The sequence below is a fragment of the Protobothrops mucrosquamatus genome, unplaced genomic scaffold, assembly GCF_001527695.2.
Source record: "Protobothrops mucrosquamatus isolate PMUCROS unplaced genomic scaffold, P.Mucros_1.0 scaffold335, whole genome shotgun sequence".
Classification (NCBI taxonomy): domain Eukaryota; kingdom Metazoa; phylum Chordata; class Lepidosauria; order Squamata; family Viperidae; genus Protobothrops; species Protobothrops mucrosquamatus.
In genome coordinates this window covers 468347-494578 of record NW_015386673.1, presented here as the reverse complement: position 1 = coordinate 494578, position 26232 = coordinate 468347, and the positions used below count along the sequence as shown (strand labels likewise).

The 26232-nt window shown below is 36.3% G+C and overlaps 1 protein-coding gene across 1 annotated transcript in view; it reads right to left on the bottom strand.

Moving 5' to 3' along the window:
* Positions 1-13963: 13963 nt before the first annotated feature.
* The window catches only part of AIG1 (androgen induced 1), a 68391-nt gene continuing 56122 nt past the window's right edge, over positions 13964-26232 (bottom strand). Inside the window, exons 4-6 of the mRNA XM_015815305.1 lie at positions 20907-21022; positions 17459-17622; positions 13964-14456 (exon numbers count right to left, since the gene is read on the bottom strand). Coding sequence (XP_015670791.1) covers positions 14419-14456; positions 17459-17622; positions 20907-21022 — 318 coding nt within the window. The 3' untranslated portion in view covers positions 13964-14418. The remainder of the gene's footprint in view (positions 14457-17458; positions 17623-20906; positions 21023-26232) is intronic.

Sequence of the window (26232 nt, the reverse complement as noted above, 5' to 3'; positions counted from 1 at the left end):
CAACAACCCAATCACTCACATGACCATATGACTGTTTAATCGTCAGAGCTCTCTGGGTCAAGGTAAAGTAACAGAACTGCAGTTGAATTCATTGTGCCGTATGCCTTGCTGGGGAAGCAAAACGCAGCTGAACTATGGGGATACAGACATGTTTTGTTTTTTTTTAAGGACAAAACTCATGATTTGTGATGAGCTGGTGCACTCACATCCTCACTTGACACCTCTCTCCCTCCCCCCCCCCGTGCAAATATGGAAGGCAGAAAGTCTTATCTGGAAACTGTTGCCAAGACCTCCTCCTGCTAATTCTGCCTTTGGTTGCGTCTTAACTAGCTTGCATCGAAGGGAAATTGTAAACATCATCTTTTGAGAGCCCTGTGGGCTGCATTTGGACCAATTTCTCCTTCCCACTCTCAAAGACGACACAACTCATACAGCTGCTCCCGTGCCTCTGCTGTTCTGCTTTTGTGTTTGCCTTTCGTTAGAAACATCATCCAGATGGCTCCTTTTCCCGTTCCCCTCTCTTGATAATGAGGGGGGGGGGAGTTTAGAGCAGGGTTGCAAAAATCCCTGCAAAAAATATAAAATGGCAGCAAAGAGTTAGAATTGTTAGAATCTCTTTTTTGTGGCCAGCTAATATGGTGTCCAGATTTTTGCAGTTCAGGTCTGAGAACCATAACAAGGTAAAACACTAGTGAAATTTCTCATTTTCTAAGAGAGGTCTGTATCTTGGGTTGGAGAGTCCAACTGTGGCTTCAAATACCAGAAAGTGTATTTTGGGGTAAAAGATTTTAGCAATAACTCTCAAACTTTTGTTCACACCTTCCAAATATGCTTCCATTGTCCTAATTTTATTTAACACAATTCTTCCTCATAGCTAGATGGATGCTTCTAACATCCAATTTTAATTTTAATATGCTGAAGAAGTCATACTTGCCTTATACAATAACATTGATATGTCACGGTATATTTATCAATCCAAGTACAGCAGCTGAAAGCAAGGAAAAGCGTATAATGGCTCTTAAGTGCTTAATGTTCCAAGTTATTCTATTATTTCAATTCATTTAAAGACACCTGTAAAGCTGTTTTCTTCAGAGATATTAAAGGTCTCGGGTTATTTTTCAGAAGTCTATTTAGAAGTTTATAAACATGAAATTTTGCACATTATCTTCATTACTGACCTGGGGAAAAAAAAAAGGGGGAAAGGGGATAATTATGCATAGGAGTGGGAGAGAGAAAGCATCTCCCAGGTGGCTGAGATGGTTTTGTCCTGCAGAGAGCTGAAACCTAATAACAGTTGGTTTTATAACAGTTTTATTTTCTCTCCTCAGGGAGGGCAGCTGAAGAGTATTCACAAGAGTTCCTCAGCTGAGACCTCATAATGGCTTAACTCAGCAGTGGTAGCTTCTAGTGGAGATAATCTCTACAGGACAAAGGGATTCCAACCGATCTGTGGGAGGACATTGGCTGATTTTGGGGGCTGATCAGGATCAGACTTGGGTGGGACATCACCTGGAAATTTTGGCTAGATTTTGAAGTCTCTCTCCCCGCCAAAAAAAGAAAAAAGAAAGAAAAAACCCACAGAGTGACAGTGGCAATCATTTCCTTACTGTTGTCAAGAAAACGTCTTATATCCTTTACCAGGATATAAGCTTGGCTCAGGGAACCTTTACTTTCAGTAGGAGCAGCTAACACTGTACACCTATTTTTAATATCAATAGAAACCCCTACTCCATCTACACCCACCCTCTTTTTATATCGCTGTGCTTCCATAATGCAATTACATAACAATTAATAGGCAATTCAATATTCATGCAAACACTGAGGCATAAAGTAGCAGGATGATAGATCTAGCAGAACTATACTGGAAAAAGCCAAGGAATTTTGTGACAGAAGCAGAGATACGGAAAACCTTAATTTTTTGTTTCCCTCTAGTGGTCAAGTGAGATCTGGTAACCCTAGAGAACATAACTTGTGAGTTGTTAATTTGGGAAAAGAGGAACAGTAAAATGCATCTCACATATTTCTTCTCCTGAATCCTCCCATGTTAAGCTGATTTGTGACTTTATGGTAGCCTTCTAAAAACAACTTGTACTGTAATGGACAACATCTGAAATATATTTACATAGGACTTATCTGGGAAAAAAAAGGAGAGCTTTAAGATAAACAGATAATTGACGCTAGCTCTTGCCAGTGCTGATCACCGGAGGCGGAAGGCGGAAGAGTGGAATATTTGATTTTAGAAGTTCTTGGCAGATTTGCTCACTGATGCGAAATGCTGATACCCAATAGGATGTCAGTAATGTTTAATCTTGATCTTCATAGAACACTCTCTGTCATATTATATTGAAAATTGACCAAAAGTTCAATATCCGTATTTTAATATAGGCTTTTTGCAACAAACAGCCTTATCCTGGAAAACAACTGAAAATATAAATGCATGGATTTATTCATGTAAGTCATCAGGAGCTGAGCTCCATTTAAAGGCAATTTTGCTTACTCCTGTTATATTGTTTTAATTCATATCATATCATCATTTCATGTATATTTTTCTAGTGGCTTACAAATTCTGTTCTAAGGAGTGGTGGGTTCTTTGAGGATTAATCAGATAGTCCTCAAGGATAGATTCAATATAGGTAGTGTTCAATTTACAATCACAATTGGGATTAGAATTTCCAATTGTTAAGCACCCAAATTTTAATCAAATGACCATGTGGATGCTCTGACACTTATAACTGCAAGGACTCATTTTTTTCTGTGCCATTGTAACTTCGAACTAACTCTGCAAAAAAAAAAAATCTAGAAATTGTAATACTGTAAAAAAAAAACCTAGAACATCGTGTTTGGGTGCTGTTTGTTTTCTGCAGTACCCTATCCCTATGGTTCATAAGGGTTATCATGAAGTCTAGTTGTATCCATATAAACAGAATATATACATCAGAGCATGTCAAAATAGGTGCAGCAGTGTAGAAACTTAAACTGATGTGCCTAGATAGAACTCCTTGGCAGAAATTTTGTAACTAGAGAGTTGTAGTCCAATGAACTTGGAGAGCATTAGATTGAGGAAGGATGTTTCTGAGTATTAATTCAGAGTATATAAGATATTGCAATGGTTATTTACATATGTTGCTTTGTCATTAGGGAGCTGAGCTCAAAAGTAGCACACAAGTACACTTATTGGGGATAATTGCAGGCAATGAATTTCAGTTGCATAGACACACTTCCATAATTCCTTTCTGTACACAGCTTGCCTGCACAACTAATATCACCTTAAAATGCTGCCTTGAATTGTGGAGTTCTAAAAAAAAGATATGGAGTCCTTAAAAAAAGATATGACAAGAACAGGTAGTATTAAGAATGATTCTTCATTGTTCCAAGATGGATAGGCAAGGAAGTGATACTCCTATACTCCTGAATGGTTTGTATTAATTCTTGAAAAAAAAAGAGCTCACTTTCCAGCCACAAATATTTTTGAAAAAAAAAACAACTTTGAAACATCTGACTTACAGTAACCTTCTGAAGGGCTGGAACATTTCCATGGCAACTCAGACAAGATGAAAATGGCTATTAGTTCTTCATCTGCCTGAAAATCTTGAGTCAAATGGAGCTCAGCCAGGTCTTGTGGAGAGCTCAATAATTGAGCCAGATCTATCCTCTGTAATGCCAAATAGAGAATTTCAGGTTGATCACCTCAAGTTTAGAATTTCCAAGGTGATGTTATTTGTCTCCATTTAAGCCAGATTCTTGATGTTCTGTTAAATGCAATTGTTATGTGCACGGATAATACATTTCTTGTGCCAAACCATATATTGTGGAACTAGCATCTCATAAAATTGTCTTCCGGGTTTGAAATGAGTAGCATTCATTCAGCAGATCGGGGTAAGGTCTAAAGAGTTTCTGAAGGTTGCTATTTTCCCAGGGAAGATAATAAAACAGTCTATTTGAAAAAAAAAAGTAATTAATAGTTGCAACACATATCATATGGTGTAATGATTTGGAGGGCATCTTCTCCATTATTTCTGGCCATCTAGAATCCCTTGAGCATTATCTTCGTTCTTATCCGCCTCCTTGGCAGCACTGAAGATAACCAGCAATGGGTGTTTTCTTTCCACAGACCTGAAACTGGACAGATTTCTTTTAGCTTCCCTCACAATGTAACAGGTTTCTTAGTTATTATCCTTTTATGATTCAGCTGTTGGCCTCAGCCACTTGCAAGTCCTCCCCACCACCACCACTGACTTTGTGCTTGTTTCCATGGCTACGTTGCTGAGCTTTTAAATTGTTCATATTGTTCTGGCAAGAGAATATTTAAGCTGTGACACAGAAAAAAAAATAGTTTAATCCACAATTTAGTCTGGTGTTCCTGTATATCCTCTACCCTCCCATCACAAGGTGAGGCGGGCCCTCACTCTCCTGGCCTTTTGTAGATGCTTGAAGAGTTGGCTCTGCTGACTTGCTAGGGCCCACAGAAATGTGTGCCGTTGTGTGACTGGTTAGCATCCTGAAGCCTCTTCCACACCTTTGAAATTTGAATTATTTTATTCTTATTTTTAACTGTTTTTTAATTTGATTATTTATTATATGGCTTTTGTTTTTATGTTTATTTGTACATCACCCAGAGTTGCTCTATAAGGGAGCTGGGTGATTTCTAAATATGATATATAAATAAAATATTTGTGACAGGCAGTCTCGCAAGGACTACGAAGCATGCACATCCAATAAACAGACCCACAGATGCACCTTGCATCACGTTTTATGCTGTAGTAATAGCTGGTGCTCATCTAGTCTACTGCAGTTCTCTCCATTAGCCTTGCTGAATGGGATTCTCTGCAGCTGTAGTATGCTAATATCCAGAGGGCTACAGTTTTCCTGGATTGGTAGTAGGGTGGCCCTCCTTAGCGACAATTAGCAGACTGATCCTCCACAATTATTGAAACATAATGTGCATAAGGATTGAATGTCCCATTTTTCTGTTTTTACTGTTTTCTTCCCCTCCCTTTGGTTGCCTTGATTGAACTTTAGCAAGGATCTATCTAAGATTCTGTCTTCGGTTTGGGTTGTTCTATATAAGTCTGTGATGACCAAATGCAATTTTTTCATTTGGACTGTTTGCATCTCAGTAAGAAAAAAAAATAAGTAAAAATTTTGCATTCTCATTATGAAGAGCAAATGTGTCTTTGGTTTCAAACAAGATGCCTGAGGAGGTGTATTTCCCTCAGGAGGAGTCACCACGATGTTTCCACATGTATGTGTGAATGTCAGGATGTTTATTCGGAGACAGCACCCACTGAGTTCAGATTGAAATTGACAGCCATCTGGACATCACTGAACAAACAAGCAAATGTGTTGTCTGTCTTGATTTGGTCAGAGCATAGCGCAAATGTTAAACACCTGTTGGTTCATTTACATTACAAACGCTGCTGTTCCGGAAAGTTGCAGGAATAGCGTCAAGATCATTGAGGAAGGGAAATAGTTTTGTCGCTTTGCTTAGTCTGTAGTATTTATGCAATATCCACACAATTACAGCTTTGAACATTATCAAGAACAATACTGACTTCAAGAGAGGTTTCACAGTATGTATTTTGTTAAGGTTTTCAAAAAATGTCAGTAATCCACACAAGTGAACTTCAAATACTTGTCAATACTTGTTGCTTTCAACCTTATTGCAGACCATTAGACTCTTAAACACAGAAAGAAGACAGAGGCTGCAAGATCCAGGAGACAATTCATCTGAAAGAGGTTATCACTCAGAAAAGAGCTATACAGTTTGGGATTAACTTTTTTGCATTATTTTATTTTAAGTGATTTATATGGCCCTCCATGTCACAACACTCACTCTTCCAGGTTTCATAGCAGTGATTGGCAGAAACAGATGATGGGTTGCAGCCTAGGAGGAGGGGGGGGAGGAAGAGGAGGGGGAGGAGACCCCCTGCTTATCAGGATGATGTAGTCAAAAGCTCGCTTAGAAATGTGTTGAAAATTGCCATTTTGAGACAAGTCTGTAAAACACCCTAAAATAGTTTTCATGTAGCATAGCCTGACTCTCCAAAACTTCCAAACCTTAATTGGGCTTTAAAGGATATGCAGTACTGAATGGGACCATTATGTCTGGCTTCAGGGCTTATCATCCACCTAGATGGTTGTTTTTGTAATTATCGACAACTAATTGTGACTTGGTTCATTAGCAACAGTGGGTTGGAATTTGTTTATGACTAAATTAAATATTTCTCCTTTCAGTGCAGCAGTTACATGCATGGTTTATTCAGAGATCCTAAGGGAGTTATATGTGAATAACAGATCAGAAGTGTTGGCATCCTTAAACATTTTTACAGAAGAAAAATCTAAGTGCTAAAAATATGGAATGGGCAACTTACTACTTTTCTTGCTTCCTTCTCCATTTCCCACTGGAGTTAGAAATGCTAGGGCAAATAGGCACATGCACCTTTTAAGTATCTTGGACTACAATTCTTTACCAACATGTAATACATAAGGAATATGGGTACTATAATCCAGCACATCTGCCAAAAACAGGAATAGCAGGTCAAGAGTAAATTTGGAACTCTAGAGCAGAGGTAGGCAACTATGCTCACTTTACAACCTGTGGACTTCAACTCCCAGAATTCCAGAGCCAGCATGACTAGCTCACAAATTCAGTCATAAAGGGGCCATAGTTGCCTATCTCTTCCCTAGAGAGATCCTTGGGGGATGAGGTAGAGCAGAGAAAAGGTTTTTGGGGAAAGGGTTAAGCATCCTGCCTCTTTATGTCTTCCCAGACCTCTCCCTCAAAGCCATTTTTTTTTCTTTTTGGAAAAGCGGTAATTAGTGTTTTGCTACCCACAATTGCATGAAAGCAATAAAGAAGCAATCCCTCTTCGAGGGATGTTCCTCAAGCAGTGTTGATTGAATGAAAAAGAAAGGCAGGAAGCTTAGAGCAGGGGCCTTGGGTAGAAGTAAGAAGCCAGGAGGCTTTTAATTCTCCCAGATCATTGTTTTGGCATTGCCATAAGCAATGAGAATTCAATGATCTGGTTTGTCCAGATTGCTGGTCAAATGAACCAGTGGACTGCTGGCAGTGATAATGGCAAAAAGGAAGGAGAAAGACCAACACTTGAAGTTCCAGCTGCTCAAAAGTCCAGTGAGTGACGGGAACAGGACTTTGGCCTTGGTGTCCTGACCAATTTCAATTGAATCAGGTTGGCATAATATTATTTTAATATAACGAGTCTTGCTTTTCCATTTATGTAACATTCAGCAAAAGAAACCATTACCATGACAACATCTTTTTTTCTGGCACATATCTAGGAGAACATGCAACTGAACAAGCTTCCCACACAATGTCACAAATTTGCACATTGTAAAGCATCTGCAGTCATACATGTAAAAGGAAATACTGTAGTTCAAAGAGTTTACATGTTCTCATATTACGATGTTTTCAAACCCATAAATACATCTTCCCTTCTTTTCCATGGTTCACCTCCACCCTGCTGAAATCTTGACAGTGGTTTGTGACACCCCCATATCTCCAACTACAAATTCCTGACAGAAATCCCATACTATGCAACATACATCCAGGGAGATTCCCATCTTATACTATTTTAAATGCGTAAATATTTAAGCTGAAATTGAACATTTTAAGTAAAATTGCTTGGGGCAAGACACTTTCCACCATTTGCATTATGCTATTGCTGACCCTTTAAAGGAAAATGTGGAGGTGCACATGAAATACAATTTTTAACTTGTATCCATAATACAAGCTGCTGAAACAATCCATGCATGGTCCTTCTGTTTTCATCCATGTTCTGTTGCATAGGGATATTTTAGAAACATCGACTAACTAGGAGAAATAAAAATGGAGCTGATGACATTTGGTAGGACTGATGCAGACATTAAATTCAGGTTTCCCATATAATAGTCAGCAAAAAGATGGTGACCCAAAATAAAGTGTTTTAGACCTTCCAGTGCTAACTTTTAATGTACAGTTTGACCCAGATAATTGCCTGAACACAAGGATTTCTTTTTTTAATGCAAGATTTATTTGGAAAGAGAAATTGTGTATGCCTATGAAGAGGGTCTTGGTGAGCTGGGAACTCAAGACTTTACTAGGGCATATTTGTAGCTTCTTGGAGTTTATTAGCTTTATTTCTGAGTGTTATCAAACATTAATTAGGTTTTTTCCCCCCATTCAGGAGCAGATTGGTTGCTGAACTTTAATGATACTTTTAGTCACAAAATATTTAATATACCTTTGCTCCCCAATAAGATTTCAGATAAGCTAATTATATTTGGACTTTTTTGGGGGTATTAAATTACCTTTTCCTAAATTACCAGCATGATTGAAAGAGGGTTCTACAACAATTTTTACTGAAACATTTCTACATTCTCTAGAATCTGTAGGAAGAGTCTTTGTAAAATTGACACGCTTGATCAGAATTCAGATATCATAGAGTCAGGTTGGTGCCATTTGCTTTATTTTCAAAACTGCTATTAGTTTCCCTTTACATCATCTAACTTAAAATAATTTTTACAGTTTAAAGTCTTGAACTGCAGAAATATTCTGGACCCTCTTTGAACAGTACTTTTTGCTTCTGACTGAGTGTCTGATGCTGACCAGAGATGCATGATTTGGTACACAGATAATTTACTTTCTCCTATGCAACTGATAAATTAGCAAAATTAGCAAAAACAACAGTTAATATGCTGTTCCAGAGAGAGATGGGTGCTGTTCCTGCTGGTCTGCTGCATGGTCTTGCAAAGCCTTGATGCTGCTTGGAACAAAAAGGCAGCTGAGGCTTTGGATTGGATTGTTCCTGTGCATTTTATCCCTGTGACAGGAGAAGAGACATCTAGGGTGCTCACGAAGGACGAACTCAGCTAAACATGGCTGAACACGGGTTAGAGATGCTATAATGGCCTACCTTGGGGCAATATTTCTCCATCCTTTTTGCATCTTCAGATTGGCACCCCACAACTTTTTTTAAGGTGATATGAGCCATCTTGGGTTAGAGGCTCCCGAGGAAACTTTTGCAGGACCCTATAGAGGAATTTGTTCAAAATGGCTGATTTCACTTGCAATTGAATGCTTACCTTGTTGCAGGTTCGTAGAGCAACAGCAAAGGCAATAGCACTTAGACCAGTGATGGCAAACCTTTAAGAGACCGAGTGCCCAAACTGCAACCCAAAACCCACTTATGCATCGTCGAGTGCCGGGTGGGTGTGGCCCATTGGGTGGGTGTGGCCCATTGGGTGGGCGTGGCTGAGGTCGTAACGGCAGACTGGGTGGGACTAAAAAGTTCAATCAATTCCAACTTGCAAGAACTTTTTTTTTCCCGCGAGAAGTTAAAATTGACTGATTGAACTTTTTTTTTTTTTGCACATGGAGGCGGAGGCCTAAAATGAAAAGGTTTTATAAAACCCAGCTGAAGGCCTAGGACTGGGGCGACGGTGCGCGTGCCCACAGAGAGGGCTCTGAGTGCCGCCTCTGGCACCCGTGCCATAGGTTCGCCACCACTGACTTAGACCTATATATTACTTCATAGTGCTTTACAGCCCTCTTTAAGTTTAGAGTCAGCATATTGCCTCCAACAATCTGGGTCCTCATTTTACCAACCTCGGAAGGATGGAAGGCTGAGTCAACCTTGAGCCAGTCAGGATCAAACTGCTGGTGGTGAGCAACGAGTTAGCCTGCAAAACTGCTTCCTAACCACTGCACCACCATGGCTCTTAGACTTAGAGGGAGTCTTCTCCAGTTATCTGGGAATGGTTTGAACCTGTTGAACCTGGAGAAGTGGCCAGGATCTTTAGGACTGTGAGCTGAGTCATAAGCTCCTTAGATCCCTGCCCCTCCTGGCTTGTGATAGTGGCCCATGTAGTGTCATAGGACTGGGTCCTAGAAGTGATGAATTCTGAGTAGGGGAGTTGTTCCTTTATTTCTTAAGGAGGCCTTGTTCAGATCCTCCTCAAGAAGCCATCACTAGATCCCTGAATACTGGGCTGTTTTTGCCCAGCATCCCACCTCTTTTTGGGAAGGCATTGAGAAGGTGGTTATGCAGCAATTTCAGAAGATCCTGATGAAGCAGATTATCTGGATCCTTTTCAGTTAGGTTTCAGAATTGGATATGGAATAGAAGTCACACTTTTGTGTGATATCTGGCATAGGCAAAATGGTGGTAGTGCATCCATCCTTACTTACCTACTTCACCCCTCGACAGCTTTCAGTTCTGGATCAACTCAAGAGGATCCTTCTGGATCAACTCAAGAGGATTAGGGCTGGAGTAGCATGATGTTGTGCTGGTTCACTTCTTTTTTCTGGGGTTGATTCCAGTTGGTGATGATTAGGGAGGAAGGATCCTACCCTGGTACCTACCCTGTGTGGTGCCACAGAAGTTGGTGCTCTCTCTTATTGAACATCTACATAAGATTACTTGCCATAAGATGAAATGTCATCAGTATTCTGAGGATATTCCTTTGGTCACTTGGGGAAAAGTTGGAGAGAAAGAATTGCTGTGATAAAGAAGTTATTTTTATTCAGTGCTAGAAAAGAACTGTACTTACACCTGCTTTGTTAGAGGGAGTTCCCCAGATGTTTATCTAATACTAGAGTCTAATGGATTCAGTCCAAAAATGTGTGATAAGGATCTATGTAGCACTAGATTCTTAAAACAGAGCATTAGGGAAGAAAAAAAGAATTTCTGAAGAAATAATCAGGGACTCTTGTTAATATTTGAAATGTATTAATTTTCTAATCTTTTTGTTGCCATCTACTTTAAAAAAATGCTTTAACATACAATTATAGCCGGAAAAAACCCAAAGAACTATAAAGAAAAGAGAAAAGAGACCCTCAATTTAAAGACTGATCAATTATTTGGGAATCAAATAATCAGTTCCAAGAACCTTTCTGGGGTATTATTACATAAGTTCAAAGCTTAGTCTTAGCTTGGGAAAGCTCAACAAAAGAATAAGTTTTTGATCCAGATTTTGTTCCTACTGCTTTTTTGTTGACAAGAAAGCTTCTGTTGATGGAAAGTGGTGCTAAACCTAAAACTGTATTATTTTGGCATGTTTGACAGACCAAATTATCATACATTTTTATACACATCTTTAGAACAAGACCCTACAATTATTGATGTATCTGGACTGATTTTTGAGACATTCTGTAAGAAAGCATGAGCATCTCTGTAAACCAGAAAACATCACTGGCTTGCTATCAATGTCCAATATTTTTCCACTTTAAAATTGAAAATAAGCTATTCTGAACCAGTTTTTAAAATCAGAAAAAGGTCCAATTTATAAATAAAAATAGATCTATTGAAATTTATGTCCAGTTCATTCATAATTCTTTACTTTGTACCAGCTTTTTTGTAATCTTAATACTTAAAATGTTCCCAAGTGACTTGCTGTTAAATTTAGAAATAATAATAATAATAATAATAATAATAATAATAATAATAATAATAATAATAATAATAATAATAATAATAATAATAATAATAATAATAATACAAAAAGTTGGAAGGGACCCTGGAGGTCATTTAGTCCAACCCCCTACTCAGGCAGGAAACCCTATACTGTTTAGACAAATGGTTGTCCAGTCTCTTCTTAAAAACTTCCAGTGTTGGAGCATTCACAATTTCTGGAGGCAGGTTGTTCCACTGATTAATTGTTCTAAATGTCAGGAAATTTCTCCTTAGTTCTAGATTATAGCTGTTACCTGTTCTTTTGTTGAAGAGGGGGCACTGGTGGCCATCCCTCTCACTTATCAGTTGGCAGTACTTGTAATTGGCTATTTGTATAACCTTTGCTCAGCTGCCCCACACTAAGAACCTCTCCTCAAATTATCCTTATCAACAAAATAAACATGAGACTTCAGGCCAGTAATAAGAATTCATATTGTAGTTTTTAGGCATCAGTCACTTCCTTGGAAACAAGAAGTAGGAAGAGATAGCTTCAAAGGAAGGAGTGATGTTGCTACAAGAACTCAGAGGATAGACTTAATTAATGAATAAAACAATGAGAATGAGAAATACAGACTTAAACTCCCAGCAGCAAAAAATGAGTTATGTAAGCATTGCCACACAAACATGCTTGAATACTATTAACAAAACTGCAGGCATTTATTTTTTACGAAACTGAATTTACATTGTTGACAATGAAACCTTAATTTACACTGTACCACTGAAGTGTTTAAATACCTTGAATTTATAGCATCTGTAAATATTTCCTGATATGTGATTCAACTGAGTTCTTTTAGCGGTTGTTGCAAATAGTGAATGCATTCTTAAGCCACTTACCAAGGAACAAACCCCATTATAGCATTCCAATCTCTCACTTAGACATAAATAGGATTACATCATAAATTCCTCAGTTATATGGGAAAAACTGTACTATGGTATATAATATTTGGTACTCACTTTAAAGCTTTTCCATTAATTACACCAACCTTTCATTTTGGTACACAAGATGGTCTTTCAATCTTGTTGAGTGTTTCCTGCTTCTTCCTTCATTTTTTGTCTTTAAAAACATGCATTTCGAAGTTGCCCTTTCTGGCTATTTCCTATTATTTCAGGATGTTATATTTCAGTACTTAGTTCTTTTCTAGTTGCCCTTGGATTTTGTTTAGATCTATTGTTGCTAAGTATTTTTCTAGCCCAAAAGACCTAGGACAATCATACCAACGATTTACTAGGATCTTTTACTAATCATTCTATTGTAATAGGAAGTTCTGTTGGCAGGTGTGATCATTTATCAGAGTTACCACCAATTTCCTCACTATTGCCACACCAAATCGTAATGGTCTGATCAGAATTTTCCACAAACTTTCCTTGGCAAGCAAAACACATATTCAGGTAGTCCTTGACTTATGACCACAAATGAGCCCAAAATTTCCATTGCTAAGCAAGACAGTTGTTAAGTGAATTTTGTCCCATTTTATGATTTTTTTTGCCACAGTTGTTAAGTGAATCACGGCAGTTGTTAAGTTAGTAACAAGGTTATTAAGTGAATCTGGTCTTCCTATTGACTTTGCGTGTCAGAAGGATGCAACAGGTGATCACATGACCTTGGGACACTGCAACCATCAGAAATATGAGTCAGTTCCCAAGCATCTGAATTTTAATCATGTGACCAGGATGCCGCAATGGTCGTAAGTATGAAAAATGGTCATGTCACTTTTTTTCAGTGCCGCTGAAACTTTGAACATCACTAAATTAACTTTTGTAAGTCAAGGACTACCTGTACTTTCAAACATTACATTCAAACGTTATATGCACACAAGTGCTGCTTGTGTGGTGGAAGCTGCCTGTTTTACAACTGTGAAGTGATTAATACTAATTTAAATCAACATGCAGTTAGAGCAGTCGATTTCAAGAACAATACTTCTGGCATGACTGGAACATTTCAACCGACTCTCTAGTGTACAACACTATAAAAGTTGCCTGTTTTTCTCCTGGGAACTTACAGCAGGCTCCCAAAATTTTGTACTGTACTGTTCACCTCTAACACTGCATGCTCATTGCTCCCGCTGTCATTCTGAATCATTTGGGCACCAGAACCAGTTGTTCCCATTAGAAGCATCTCCATTCCAGTTTTCTTTGTGTAATATGGATTATAAACTAAGTTATAAATAACTATTTTATAGCAGTATCCCATGAGTTATTTTTCATTTAGGAAAAGTTTTAATGAAAAAATATCTCATGAGAATGAACTTTGTCATTTCTTGATAGGGTGAAAGCTCATCAAGATACCTGTCGTAGTCTATAAAAACCTGAATAGAGAAAAAAACATTTGGCCATTAGGTAAGGGGAGAAAGGAATATGTTGATTAATATGCAAGAAATAATATGCATGTTTCAATTACAAATGGCTTTTTCAGATGATATAATTATTGGTACCATGAGAAGTTATTTGAATTATTGAATAATTCAATGAATTATTTAAAAACAGGTTTTAAAAAGTGCTCCCTTTTTGTTTTATATATATCTCAGGGGGGATCTTTCATTGAGCTTTCTTTCATCGACAACCCCCAAACCTGAATGCCCTATGCTTCAGATACACCCCACTGTATCCAGATGTACTGGCAGCAGTACATTTGTTCAAAAGGGCTTATCCATCCTTTCACAGATGCAGCGTTATGATTTAACCCAAATGATTCAAGTTTGACTTATCTAATGTTTCCAAGACAAAATAGATCTTTTTTTAATTCTTAATGCAGTTGCCGGAAAGATACATTCTCTTTCTGTGTATAAATAATGACATGTTCAGCACATGAGGTATACCCACTCCCCAGTTCCTCCAATGTTGTAGCAAAGAAGATTATAAAATCAACATCCCATTTAAAAAAAAATATTTTGAATGCACTGTTAATATAAATTTCTTTTGATGTTATGAGATGCCGTTCGCAGGTCCTCTTTCTTCTTTTATCCTGTGTTCAGTCTGATTTAGATTTTCCTTTTCCTTCTTCTATACCTGATCACAACAGAAAAACAGCTTTTGAAATGCTTGTGTTAACAAGAAAGTGAATATTCTTATTTTTCTTCTGCATAAATTGTTTTTTAATTTACTGGTCTTCCCAATAGATGAGGAGAGCTGTTAATTTATAGTAAACAAAAATCAGGAGGAGTCTGATAGTTCATTTAGAGTAACATATTTTATTAATATGTTACGTACATGTATACATAACCTGAACTAGACTGTTGTTTCTATGTGTCATATAATATATGTGGGTATATGCATAATTCTGTATTCATTTATTTATTTTTGTCATATTTATGTAGTATATATTGGAGTTGGTGATCCTTTGAGAGCTGTATGCAGTGAAATTTCATTTTAATGTATGCCGATTAGTGTACATTCTAAGTGACAATAAAGTTATTATTCTATTCTATTCTATTCTATTCTATTCTATTCTATTCTATTCTATTCTATTCTACTCTACTCTACTCTACTCTACTCTACTCTACTCTACTCTACTCTAAAAAGCATAAACTTTTTACAGCTCACTTCATTGAATCAAGTTGTTGATCTGAAAAGTTACCTACTAAGGTTCTGATTTTTGTACAATACATGAAAATAAGCTTTGGAATGAGGATGAAGGTTTGTTCTCTGAGCTTGTGGTTTGGTTTCTGAATGTTTTGTTATCAGGCTAGGTAACATCGTCAGCAGAGTTTAGGGGATGTCAGTGTTCTTCTGTTTATAAGGGTTTGAGGTATAGGTGTGACAAGTGAGGGTCTTGTGATGAGTCAGGTCTCCTGAAGATGTTACCTAGCCTGGTAATGAAACATTCAGAAACCAACCCACAAGCTTGGAGAACAAACTTTCACCCTCATTCTACACCCGAGCTACAGATATTGGCCACTATTGCAAGCGTTGGAATGTTAACAAAATATAAAGCTTCCAACCAAATACAAAATCTAACTATACATTTTGAAGTACAATGGTAAGACTTAGAGTGGTTCATTTGTGAATAAGCTACATTTTATTCAGATTTTAAAAATTAACAATGTATTTTTTCTAAAAAGTAAAAAAAAAATTTTTTTTTTTGATATCATACAATTCACAAATGATAGGTACGTTTTCTGTTATTGTTTTACGTTAGAATACTGCAACATACTTTTCTCTGCGAATAAACATTCAGCAAGTAGTTGATACAGTTAAATCCTTGATCCGAATAGTCCTTCATTTCAGGGCTTCTTGCTAACTCTAGAAATGTTTATTCAGGAGGCTTTCTCTAAAATAAATATGTATAGAAATGCAGCTATGGTACAAAGCCCAATTTATTTTAATACTGCTATTCTTTTTTTTTCTTTTCTTTTTTTGTATAATTATATTGAGTTGAAAAAATGATCATCTAGAGGCTGCTATTTTTATAGTATAAAAGGAGATGTGACCCTTTCTTTAACCTTTTAATTGCTAGGTGTGGAGAGCTGGCTACCTTAAAATTCTAAGAAACTATGGCCTCTTTTCAAAGATATTCATATTCTGCTTTTGATTATAGCAGGCGTGCAAGGGAACCTAATAGTAATGAAATACATAATAAGGAAACAATTGAGGTTGGTTAAAACCAATAGTTTAAATACAGTGAGCTGTGTATTGCTGACAAATTCAAAACAATCAAATTGCAATCAAAGGTTTAAGAAAACAAACAATGGCATGGCTCTAGAAAGGCTTTTTGGCTTTGGATACTACACTGGTGCCAATTTCTGGTCTTCTGTTTCCTTTGCTGCTGGAGGAACATTTTCCACTGAGTGGTTTAAATATCTACAATGTTATTGCCTTTTATAAAAAGGTCATCTAAGCTTTGTTGAAAAATATTTCATTGCTGATGGATCCAATGTTCAAAATCCTAGCATCTAGGCTTGTGAATCAAATCTGGCCTGGAGAATAGGCTTTCTTTCTTTTCTTTTTGCTCATGTTAGTGGTTTACCTTGGAAAAATCAACTGCAATTTATTTATTCTGTTCTGGTATTTAAACATAACTCTTGAAAAAGAAAAAAATATGTTCAGATTAAGAATTTTCATTTGTAATTCCTATTTTTGCCATCTCGTTTCCTGCATCTGGCATGTTCACACTGCATTATTTTGAGATATGTCAGGAACTCACAAACTATTTTAAAAAAACTCTCTGACTTGTGTATATTTCTGAACCTTCTTTCTGTACGATCTGCAAGAAGATATTGATGAATTTTTTTCCAAATATTTTACATCATCCCTCAATATTTTCATCATCCTCCACAGTTAATACAGTTAATACAAAGTCAATACATTTAAGCAGTGAGTGAATTCATGGGCACATCCATGTCATTTTCTTAGCAACAATAAAGAGGTTGTTTGCTTCTGCCTTTCTCTTGCATACTCAGATGAGTTATTCCCTACTACTTTATGGAAGTCTTCTATCAATCATGTTTACCTTCTTAAACCCAGCAAGATTCTGCCACCTACTGAGAGACTTTGCTACCTCTTTTATAATTACAATCAACCAAAATAAACCAATGTTTATATTTGCTCTTGAGATCTTCAGAACACGCTTAAATGGCTTCAGATATGCTACTCCTGTTCTATTTTATGGGTGGGATGGGGTGAGTATGACTTTGTTGTATAAATCCAGGGGAACTGGTTGAGTATTGATTAAATCCAGTAAAAATGTTAATTCAATAATTAGATTTAGTATTTCTATAAGCACAGCCAGTATCAGCTAAGATATCAACAGAAGGGGAAAAAGGGACAGGAAAGAAGCAAAAAAAGTCTAATCAGGCAGATGCTTTTGGCTATGAGCTAGCACTAATGATCACTTTTGCTGTCCAATCCTGTTTGTAATAATATTACATGAAATAATTATTATATTTACATTTTAAGAAATAATGGAGTTCTTTGTAAAAATATTTCAACAATAATAGTAAAAGTATGATATATAATAAAAGTAACTAAAGTATAATTTTGTATTCAAAAAAGTTTCTCAATCTGATACTCACATTTTTGTGTATCCCATATGCAGTTGTTTAGTATTTCACCCAGCAAGTAAAACATGCTTATTACTACAGTTACAGTGGCAAAGAAGACAATTTTAGCAGTTGTACCAAGATACTGCAGGAGAGGATATACCCAAACCCCAGTCACATGATATATCCAACAGACCCTAAGAAAAAAACACATATAAAAATACTATTAATAATGATGTATTCAATAAAAACACAATAAATATTGACTTGTTTTCCTAAGGGCTCAGTTTAATGCATGATTGCTCACACAATGGGGTTTACTCCCAATTAAATTAGTATAGGATTACAGCCTTCATAGATCCTACCCTGAGTAGGAGACAATAGTTTTCTTCCTCCACGGAAAGATCCATCCATCAGAGCAGAAATCTCTCTAGACCTAACCAATTCTATGCAGCAACTGTAATACTATTTGATTTCCAATCAATATATTTAACATTACTACAATCAAAGCAACAAAAAATGAGGTATCCGTAGAAACCAAGGAAGATAATCTCAACAGAGATAGGTTTGATTCATTAGCAAAATAGCAAGGAGAAAAACATAAGTATAGAACAAATATATAATATATGGCCCAGACACCTCCCTAATACAGTGGAGTATAAGAAGGGGAAGAGAAACAGCACAATTAGATTCAAAGATTCTGTTTAAAGCCACTCTCAATAAATGTAGTTTTAGCCTTTCCGTGGAATTGATTCTTGATAGTCTGGTGGGGCTGACAGCATATTCAAAGTTGTTGTCTATAACAGGCATGTGCAACACTGATATATTCAGATTTGAAGTCCAAAAAGTGTGTGGGTGCTTGTGTAACACCTGTCTGCAATTCCTTAAAGCAGCTGCATTTTTTTTCTCAGCACTGAGCTCTGAGAAAAGCTATCTGATTTCAGAGACTGCAAGTATTATATGTGACTTCCCTCGGGCTCTAAAACCCATTTTTGCCTTTGAAGCCAAAGCACTGCACAGATCTGTGATTTCTTTCTTTCTCTTTCTATCCATGCATCCATGCTTCATTCAACAGGAAGGACTGAACTTATTTACGTAAGCTCATTAGAATTTCGATAATCTTTACTTCTTTACTGAAAAAAAGTTAGGAAGCCATAACAAAAGAATTCAAGCAACTAAAACAAACCCTATAGATAGAAACAATATTAGCAATAGCACTTAGACTTATATATTTCTCCACAGTGCTTCACAGCATTCTCTGAGCAGTTTACACTGTCATGATATTGCCCCCAACGATCTGGGTCTTCATTTTACTGACCTCGGAAGGATGAAAGTCTGAGTCAACCTTGAGCTGGTCAGGGTCAAACTCCTGGCTGTGGGCAGAGTTATCCTGAAATACTGCATTTTAACCATTGCACCACCATACATAACTTTTTGCATCTTTTTTCCCCCTGCCTGATCCTCTCTTTTGTGTAACAGGATCACTTCACAAAAAGTTCATAATGAGAAAATAAATCTGGAAATCAGTCTGAACCTGTATAGAATGGCCTATTTTTTATTGTATTTAGGCTATACACCAGTATGCAATTGGTCAGGGTAGCTCTGTTGTTTAAAAAACAAGTTTGGAATTTCACATTCACAACTTTTGGATTAGACAACACAGATATAAGTGAACAGTTAGCTAGACCAAATTTAAGGTGAAGCAGTACAGGATTAATCCTAGAGCTTTTGAACTCTATAATCTATGTCCTTGAATAAATTGCCACTGTTCGTTGCCCTCAAAGCAACATTACAAATAAATGAAAGATCATATTAACAATGAAAAAATAACTGACAAATTCTACGTCAAATATAAAGACAGAACTATCTATGACTAACCAGTTAAACCAGCCAAGGTTTGTTTAACACATTATAATTGGTCTCATTATCTTTCTCTTCTCTGGAAGAGTGGCATTACCAATATTCTTGCAATGTCTACGTAGGGAATTTCAAAAAGTAGTACTGCTGTCATGGAAACATTACCTGATGGCCTCTGTTGTGGAGTTCTTTCCTCCTTGAATGCATGCTAACTCAATATTGCACAATAATGGCCTGATCAACCTTAGGCATAAAGCTTCCATACAAGATTATTTGTTATTAACTCTAATGAATGCCTTCAACAGTACAATTGTTGTACTGCTTATTATTAGATAAGCAGAAGGGAACATGCATTAAAATTCATTTTAGAGTCCCATTTTATTGAGTCCTTACCATTTCCCAATCTTATAAAATAATAGACAATTTAATATTGAATATGCCTGGAAAAAAGAAAAGTCTGAATTTCTGGCCAAGGTAAGCAAAGAGGAAAGAGGAAAAAGAAAAATAATTTAAATGCACATATCTCACCTCTAATATGGGAACACAGAATAAAATTCTTGTTTCTCTGCAAGAATTAGAAACCATGGCAATTTCAACTTTTGTTTATAGACTAACAACATTACAGACATACTAACAGTGCAAACTGTTAGATATTCAAGAAATCTACTTTTCCACTGGATTATCCCCTGATTTGTGAACTAGTCATGGCCTAAAAAAGAAATGCTTTTGACAAGTAAGGCAACAAAACTCACCTCTTGAAATATTATGACTTCAGAATCTGAAAGAGTATTATAGCCCTAGATTACTATGAGGGCTTATTAGACTTCTTACAGAACTGATTTGGTTTTGGGTAGAATAGGACAAAATTGTGATTTGCATTATTTATACTTCTCCTTCCTGAGTCTATTGATCATCCTTCTTCCAAGGAAAGCTTCCTTCCTTCCTTCCTTCCTTCCTTCCTTCCTTCCTTCCTTCCTTCCTTCCTTCCTTCCTTCCTTCAATCATTCAATTTGCATCTATTAGCCTGAAACTGGGCAATAAATCTCCTCATAAGGCACAATTCTGCCTCCATGTCAGAAATGAAAAATGCAACACTTAACACTCTCATTTAAAAATTAGGAGGGTTTTTTTGCATCTATTTTCTGATGATTTCATTCCTTCAGAAAACCTTACAAAGGTTACAGTTTGTACTTTTCCTATTTTAATCAATACAGGACATCAAAGCTTTGGGTTTCTTAATTCTGTTTCAGATTCAGATACAAGCTTGAATTGGGCAATGTTTCATTTGCTTTGAGTTAAAGCACCCTTCTACATAAATCCTCACATTGAGACCCAAGCTAAATCTTGTTTTACTTGAACACACTTCACTTTTGTGAAACTGAACAGTGAAAATTGATGGGAGAAAACAGAATACTTATTTTTAATTCTGTTGGTTAGAAAAAGAAAGGGGCATAGAACAAATTCTTAAATTATGTCTTATGGGAGGGGGGAAGTCCCTAAAAATATAAGCCATATAGTATCATAAAGAACACAGTGTGAAACTTTTCATCAAATCCTGCTTGTGAAGTTGGTAAGACTAAGATATCAGTGATTAGGTTTCACAATGTGAAAATGCATTTCTTACCATAATATATAGCAAACTGAAAAAGTACACACGGCAATCAGTCCATAGATCCTGCTGGGATATTCATGATGGGTCGTTCTCATCTCAATTAATATAAAGGGTAACACAGTTGTATGCTACAATGAAAGTAAGATAGAAAACAAATCATACAAGCGTTTTCTATTAATTTATTTATTAAGCAATGTATTAAATTAGCAATAATCATTAGCTCTCTCAAGAACATTCCAGTGATTCCTTTAATTCCAGCCATTCATTTCATCTATTTTTTTTATCCTTGTTGAACTTCCTTCAACTTTGCCAAGCACTGTATTCCATTATCTATTCCCATCAACTTTCCAAAGTATATTAGTTCTTCTGTGCTGATCATTTGGCCTTCTTGAAATTAATTACTGTATCTTCGTTTTCTTGCTCTTTCTCAATGTCCATAGCAGAATTGCTCACCAGCTCTCAAAAGTGCTGGTGGTAACAATGTAATAATTAACATAAGTTGAAGAACAAATAATGTTTCTATTTTATATACAGTTTCACAACCACTAGATTTTTGTAAAGATTGAACAGAATGTTTCACAGTGTGATCTGTCAATTATTATATACAGGAGCATTAGGTTTTAAGTGGTACTATTTAGACTCATAGTTAACAACCAAATAAAGATCAGTATAAATGCAGATTCAGCTGCAACAATTACAGCATACCGAAACAATAAAAACAAACTTACTGAAAAGAAAAGATAGTAAGCAAGAAACAAAGGGCTACTATTGTTCCAAGTGCATAAGAATCTTACGTAGATATCCCAGTAAATTAAGCATATATGGAATCAGAGGAAAGGAGCCCTCTGGATCATTGGTAGCTGATTAAAAAAGAAGAAGCAGGTGGTGAACATCAATGGAGAGCTTTCAAAAGTAACATATGAGGTTAAAAAGAATCTCCCAAGAATCTGTTTCAGAACTGATGCTTTCTAATACATTTAAAATGGAACTGGAATTAACAATAAAGCATTGGATATTTAAAACAAACAAACAAAAAGCAATGAAGAACTTCAGAAAATTTACTTTAAACTGGCATTGTAATCTAAGTTATATTTCAATATGCAAGCAATGGGTATTATGACAACACTGCCCCCTCCCCAACTGTTCAGTGAAAAGACATAAGCTGGAGTTTGGCAATTACAAGTTTCACATTGAGGATTAACAGGGAATTAAAATAATACTGCCAATATCATTTTTTAAACAAATCTATGGTGTGAGCACACTTGAAGTATTGTGTGAAAAATGTTACTTGTAGAGGTAGAAAAGTTGCAGAAAAAAATATCAAAATGTTTTCTCTATGATGAATGACAATATTTGTGATTTTATAGCTTAGGGGAAAAGGTGAGAATATGGCAGAAATGTATAAATACAATATGCATCTGGAGAAATTGAATAGACAGATCTATACCTTTCTCATATAATACTAAAATCCAAATTCATTCTATTAGCTAATGATAGATATTCAGAACAGAAGTATTTTTCTTATAGGAGACAGTTAATGTGATTTGTCAATGAAAGATATCATTACAGGCAGTATTTGGATAGGATAAAAGATGGTAAGACATACTCATAAAGGATAAAGCTATCTACAGATATTACTGATGTCTCGATCTTTTATAATAATTATACAAATATTTGTTTCTAATGAGAATATTAAGTACATTTAATTTCTATTTATGCTTCAAAAACCCAGGAATCCGTAAAGTGTTTTAAGATTCATGCAATATAAGCTATAAAACATTTTATTGAATTATTTTGCTTGATTGGGGAAGTCATTATTCCTTTGTTATTTCTACTAACAAAATTTTCATTATTCTAAATGGCTCCTGTTACTAATAAATCAGAAATGGAACAGGTCTACAATCCATTCACAACAATTTTCTTCAGGTGTCTTTTTCTAATTGATAGATAGTGATATAATTCAGAATGCTGCATATAATTCCTGATGCTATCCTAGCTGCTACACTAGTTGGGTAAGCAGAGAATGAAGCAGTTCACAATTCATCTACTATCACTTCCTATACTTACATTAATAGACTTTTTTCATCAGCTGATAACCAAATATTGTAATAATCAACAGCAGACCAACTGTAGGTTAGTCTGCTTCAGAGTGACATATGAAAGTTTGATTATGAGGAGCAGGAAGAAATCCAGTTTGTATACTTTCTTTAATGGATACAATTATCAGTACAAAATTAAAATTCCACATTATAAACTGGGTAGTCAGGTTCCTAAAAAAAAAAAAAAACCTCTGAAAGAGAACTCTGTTAAATATAAATACACCATCTGAGAATGGACTCTAATCACACAGGAATATCCATCACCCTGACCTAATGGACCACCACTTAAGTATGAACCGGCAGTGTGCTGCCGCTCCCAAAAATGCCAGTGCAGTTCTAGGATGCATCAACAAAGAGATAGCATCAAGTTTGCAAGAAGTGATAGTACTGCTCAATACTGTATCAGTGAGGTCACACTTGGAATACAGAGTCCAGTTCTGATTGGCCCAATACAAAAAAGAAGCCGAGGCCCCAGAAAGAGTGCAGAGAAGAGCAACGAAGATAATAAGGGTTCTGGAAGTTAAATCGTATGACGAATGGTCAAGAGAACAAAGTAGCCTATAGCACAGAAAGTTTAAGGGTGACATGATAGCACTCTTTCAGTATTTCAGGGGCTGTCACAGAGAAGAGGGGTCAACCTACTCTCCAAAGCACCTGAAGGTAAGACAAGAAATAATGGTCGCAAGTTCATTAAGGAGAGATCCAATCTATAACAAGGGGGAAATTTCCTGTCAGTGAGAACAATTAATGGAATGAGTTGCCTCAGGTTGTGGGTGCTCCATCACTGGAGATTTTCAAGAAGAGATTGGACAACCATTTGTTTAGAATGGTATAAGATTTCCTGCTTGAGCAGGAGGTTGGACTAGAAGACCTCCAAGGTTCCTTTCAATCCTATTCCGTATTGACGTTCTGGACACCTACTAGTCACTCCTGCCCTCATCCTTTGTCAATGTTCAGCAACCTCTCAAACTTTTTACTCGTGCTTTTTACTGCCTGTCCCAAGTTCAAGCATTTGTCCAGGAAACAGCATATCCTCCAAAATAGCCAAGTTTTGACTTTTACAATGATGCATGCTGCAAATTGTTTTGAATACATAACAGAGGTTTAAATATGAAAAAGTGTAAACGAATGTCACCAACCAGAATTCCTGTCTTCCAGATCTCAAGATAAATTACATTATAAATTGCCACGTTTTGTTCAACTCTCATCCAGTCTCCACCCCACTTGATACATATCTAGAAGTAACCCATGGCTTCAGGTGTTCCAAGTTTCAATTTCTAAAGTGCATAACATTTATTTTATGAGCAATCAAATGAAACAGAAATGTCAGAGTGAAAAAAGAATGAAAAATGAAAGGTTTTGTGCTTAATAAAGAGTCATTCCAGTGCTTCTCTTCTTAAGAATAACTACCAATTGATGGAAAATGCAAGTGGGAGGGGCCCTCTTCTTGCTACCTGTGGATAGATTTTCCTTTGCGAGACTAGATATTCCTTTGATCTGAACTTGTTTCACAGTATATTTTTGTTGTTTTATGAGGCATCTTCATTCTAGAAAGCAGCCCTTTTATGCTATTTTAATTTGCTTAAGTTCAACGAATGCTATTGTAGCTCATAAGTAAAAACATGCAATGATCACTATATACAATAAAGCCCGCTACAGCGACATAATTATATCTATGCACTGAACTTTTAAAAGCAAAATTATTTTTGACTTTTGACTTTTGAATGTGGCTACAGTACTGCCTCAGGCAAATGCTAGATGAAGCTACACTGCCAAGCATGCACCAGTATAATTAATCAAATATATTGCCTCCAAGAGGTTATCGATTTCTGGCCATGACACATTTTCCTTATGAGGTGGCCGCAGTGTTGGTGTCTCAAATATGCTGGCATGCATTTTTCAGTGACTAAGCCTTAATCCATCTTCCTGGCTCCTTGCCACTGGCGCACTGACATCTGCAACTACTCATGTCTGACAGCCTCATGTATGAACTATGTGGCTTCAGAGTTGGACGAAATTAGTACAGGAGTTTTTCAGTATACTCTGAGCATAATCAAAAGCAGATAAGTAAGGGGACCAATTTTCAGAGGATAACATACCTATTGCAAATATCATTAGGTAAAATTATATACACTGTACATACTATCTTATGGTAAGATTGCAGCAACATGAGGTATATTCATTCAAAGAATTAAATGTTAATATTTTGTACGATGCTAATTATTATTATTTAGCGTTTTATGAGAACGTGACAAAAGAGAAGCAAATATATGCAAAGCTAATATAATATACGGGCAGAATCACAAGCCTGGGACAGTGTGTTAAACAAACCACAATAAAAATATTGTTACATTATTAACATTAATAATTCTATCTGCCCCTTCCCCATGTTACGTATTGTTAGGTTATATACAGTATACTGTACCACCATGTGTCATATATATATACAGTACGTAAGATATTAAAAAAACTCCAACATTTTTGTGAAGCTTCTCGATGCTTATTTCTAATAGTTCTCCTATGAAATAAAGAAAATGATTTTTTTTATTTGACAGATGAAGATCCTGAGAAGAACAGATGGGCAGTCAAGCACCATATCTAAGTAGCTTACACAAATTCTCAAATGATGACCATTTTTTGTCCAGCTAGAACTTTTTAAAAATACTTCTGGAGTAAAGCGTTATCATGTATCTTCAGTTCTTTTGGGGGGGCATTTGATCTAACCCCTCCATCAGTAGGATTTTGGCCCTGTTATTTTTTATATACATTCACTTGGGTTGTATACCAAAAAATGTTTTTGGGGGTTTCCATTACCTTTAAAGACTGATGAGAATAATTCTGCCTCTTTTTCTCAGTCCCACCAATATTTACAAAACAAAGAACTTTGCCAAATGTTTAACATTGCTCATAATATGAGACACTTGGGAGATATTTGTGAAGGCTTAAATTAAATGTTTTCCAATAACAACATGAATAATAATGATTATTGGCAGAGCTAATGCAATTTAGTATAAGTATTTGGCCCATAAATGGTTTAGGGTCCCAGTTACTGTAGGATGGTAGAATCGCTTTTGAAGTTAACAAAAGATCCAAATAATAATTCTTCTTCAGTTGCATTTATTTTTATCTATTTGGTATTGAGACGAAAGAAGATACTGGTTTCTGGTTCTACTACTACAGAAAAAAGTACACATCTGAATGCATCAAGGGTAGAAATAAAACTCATAAACATAATCTGC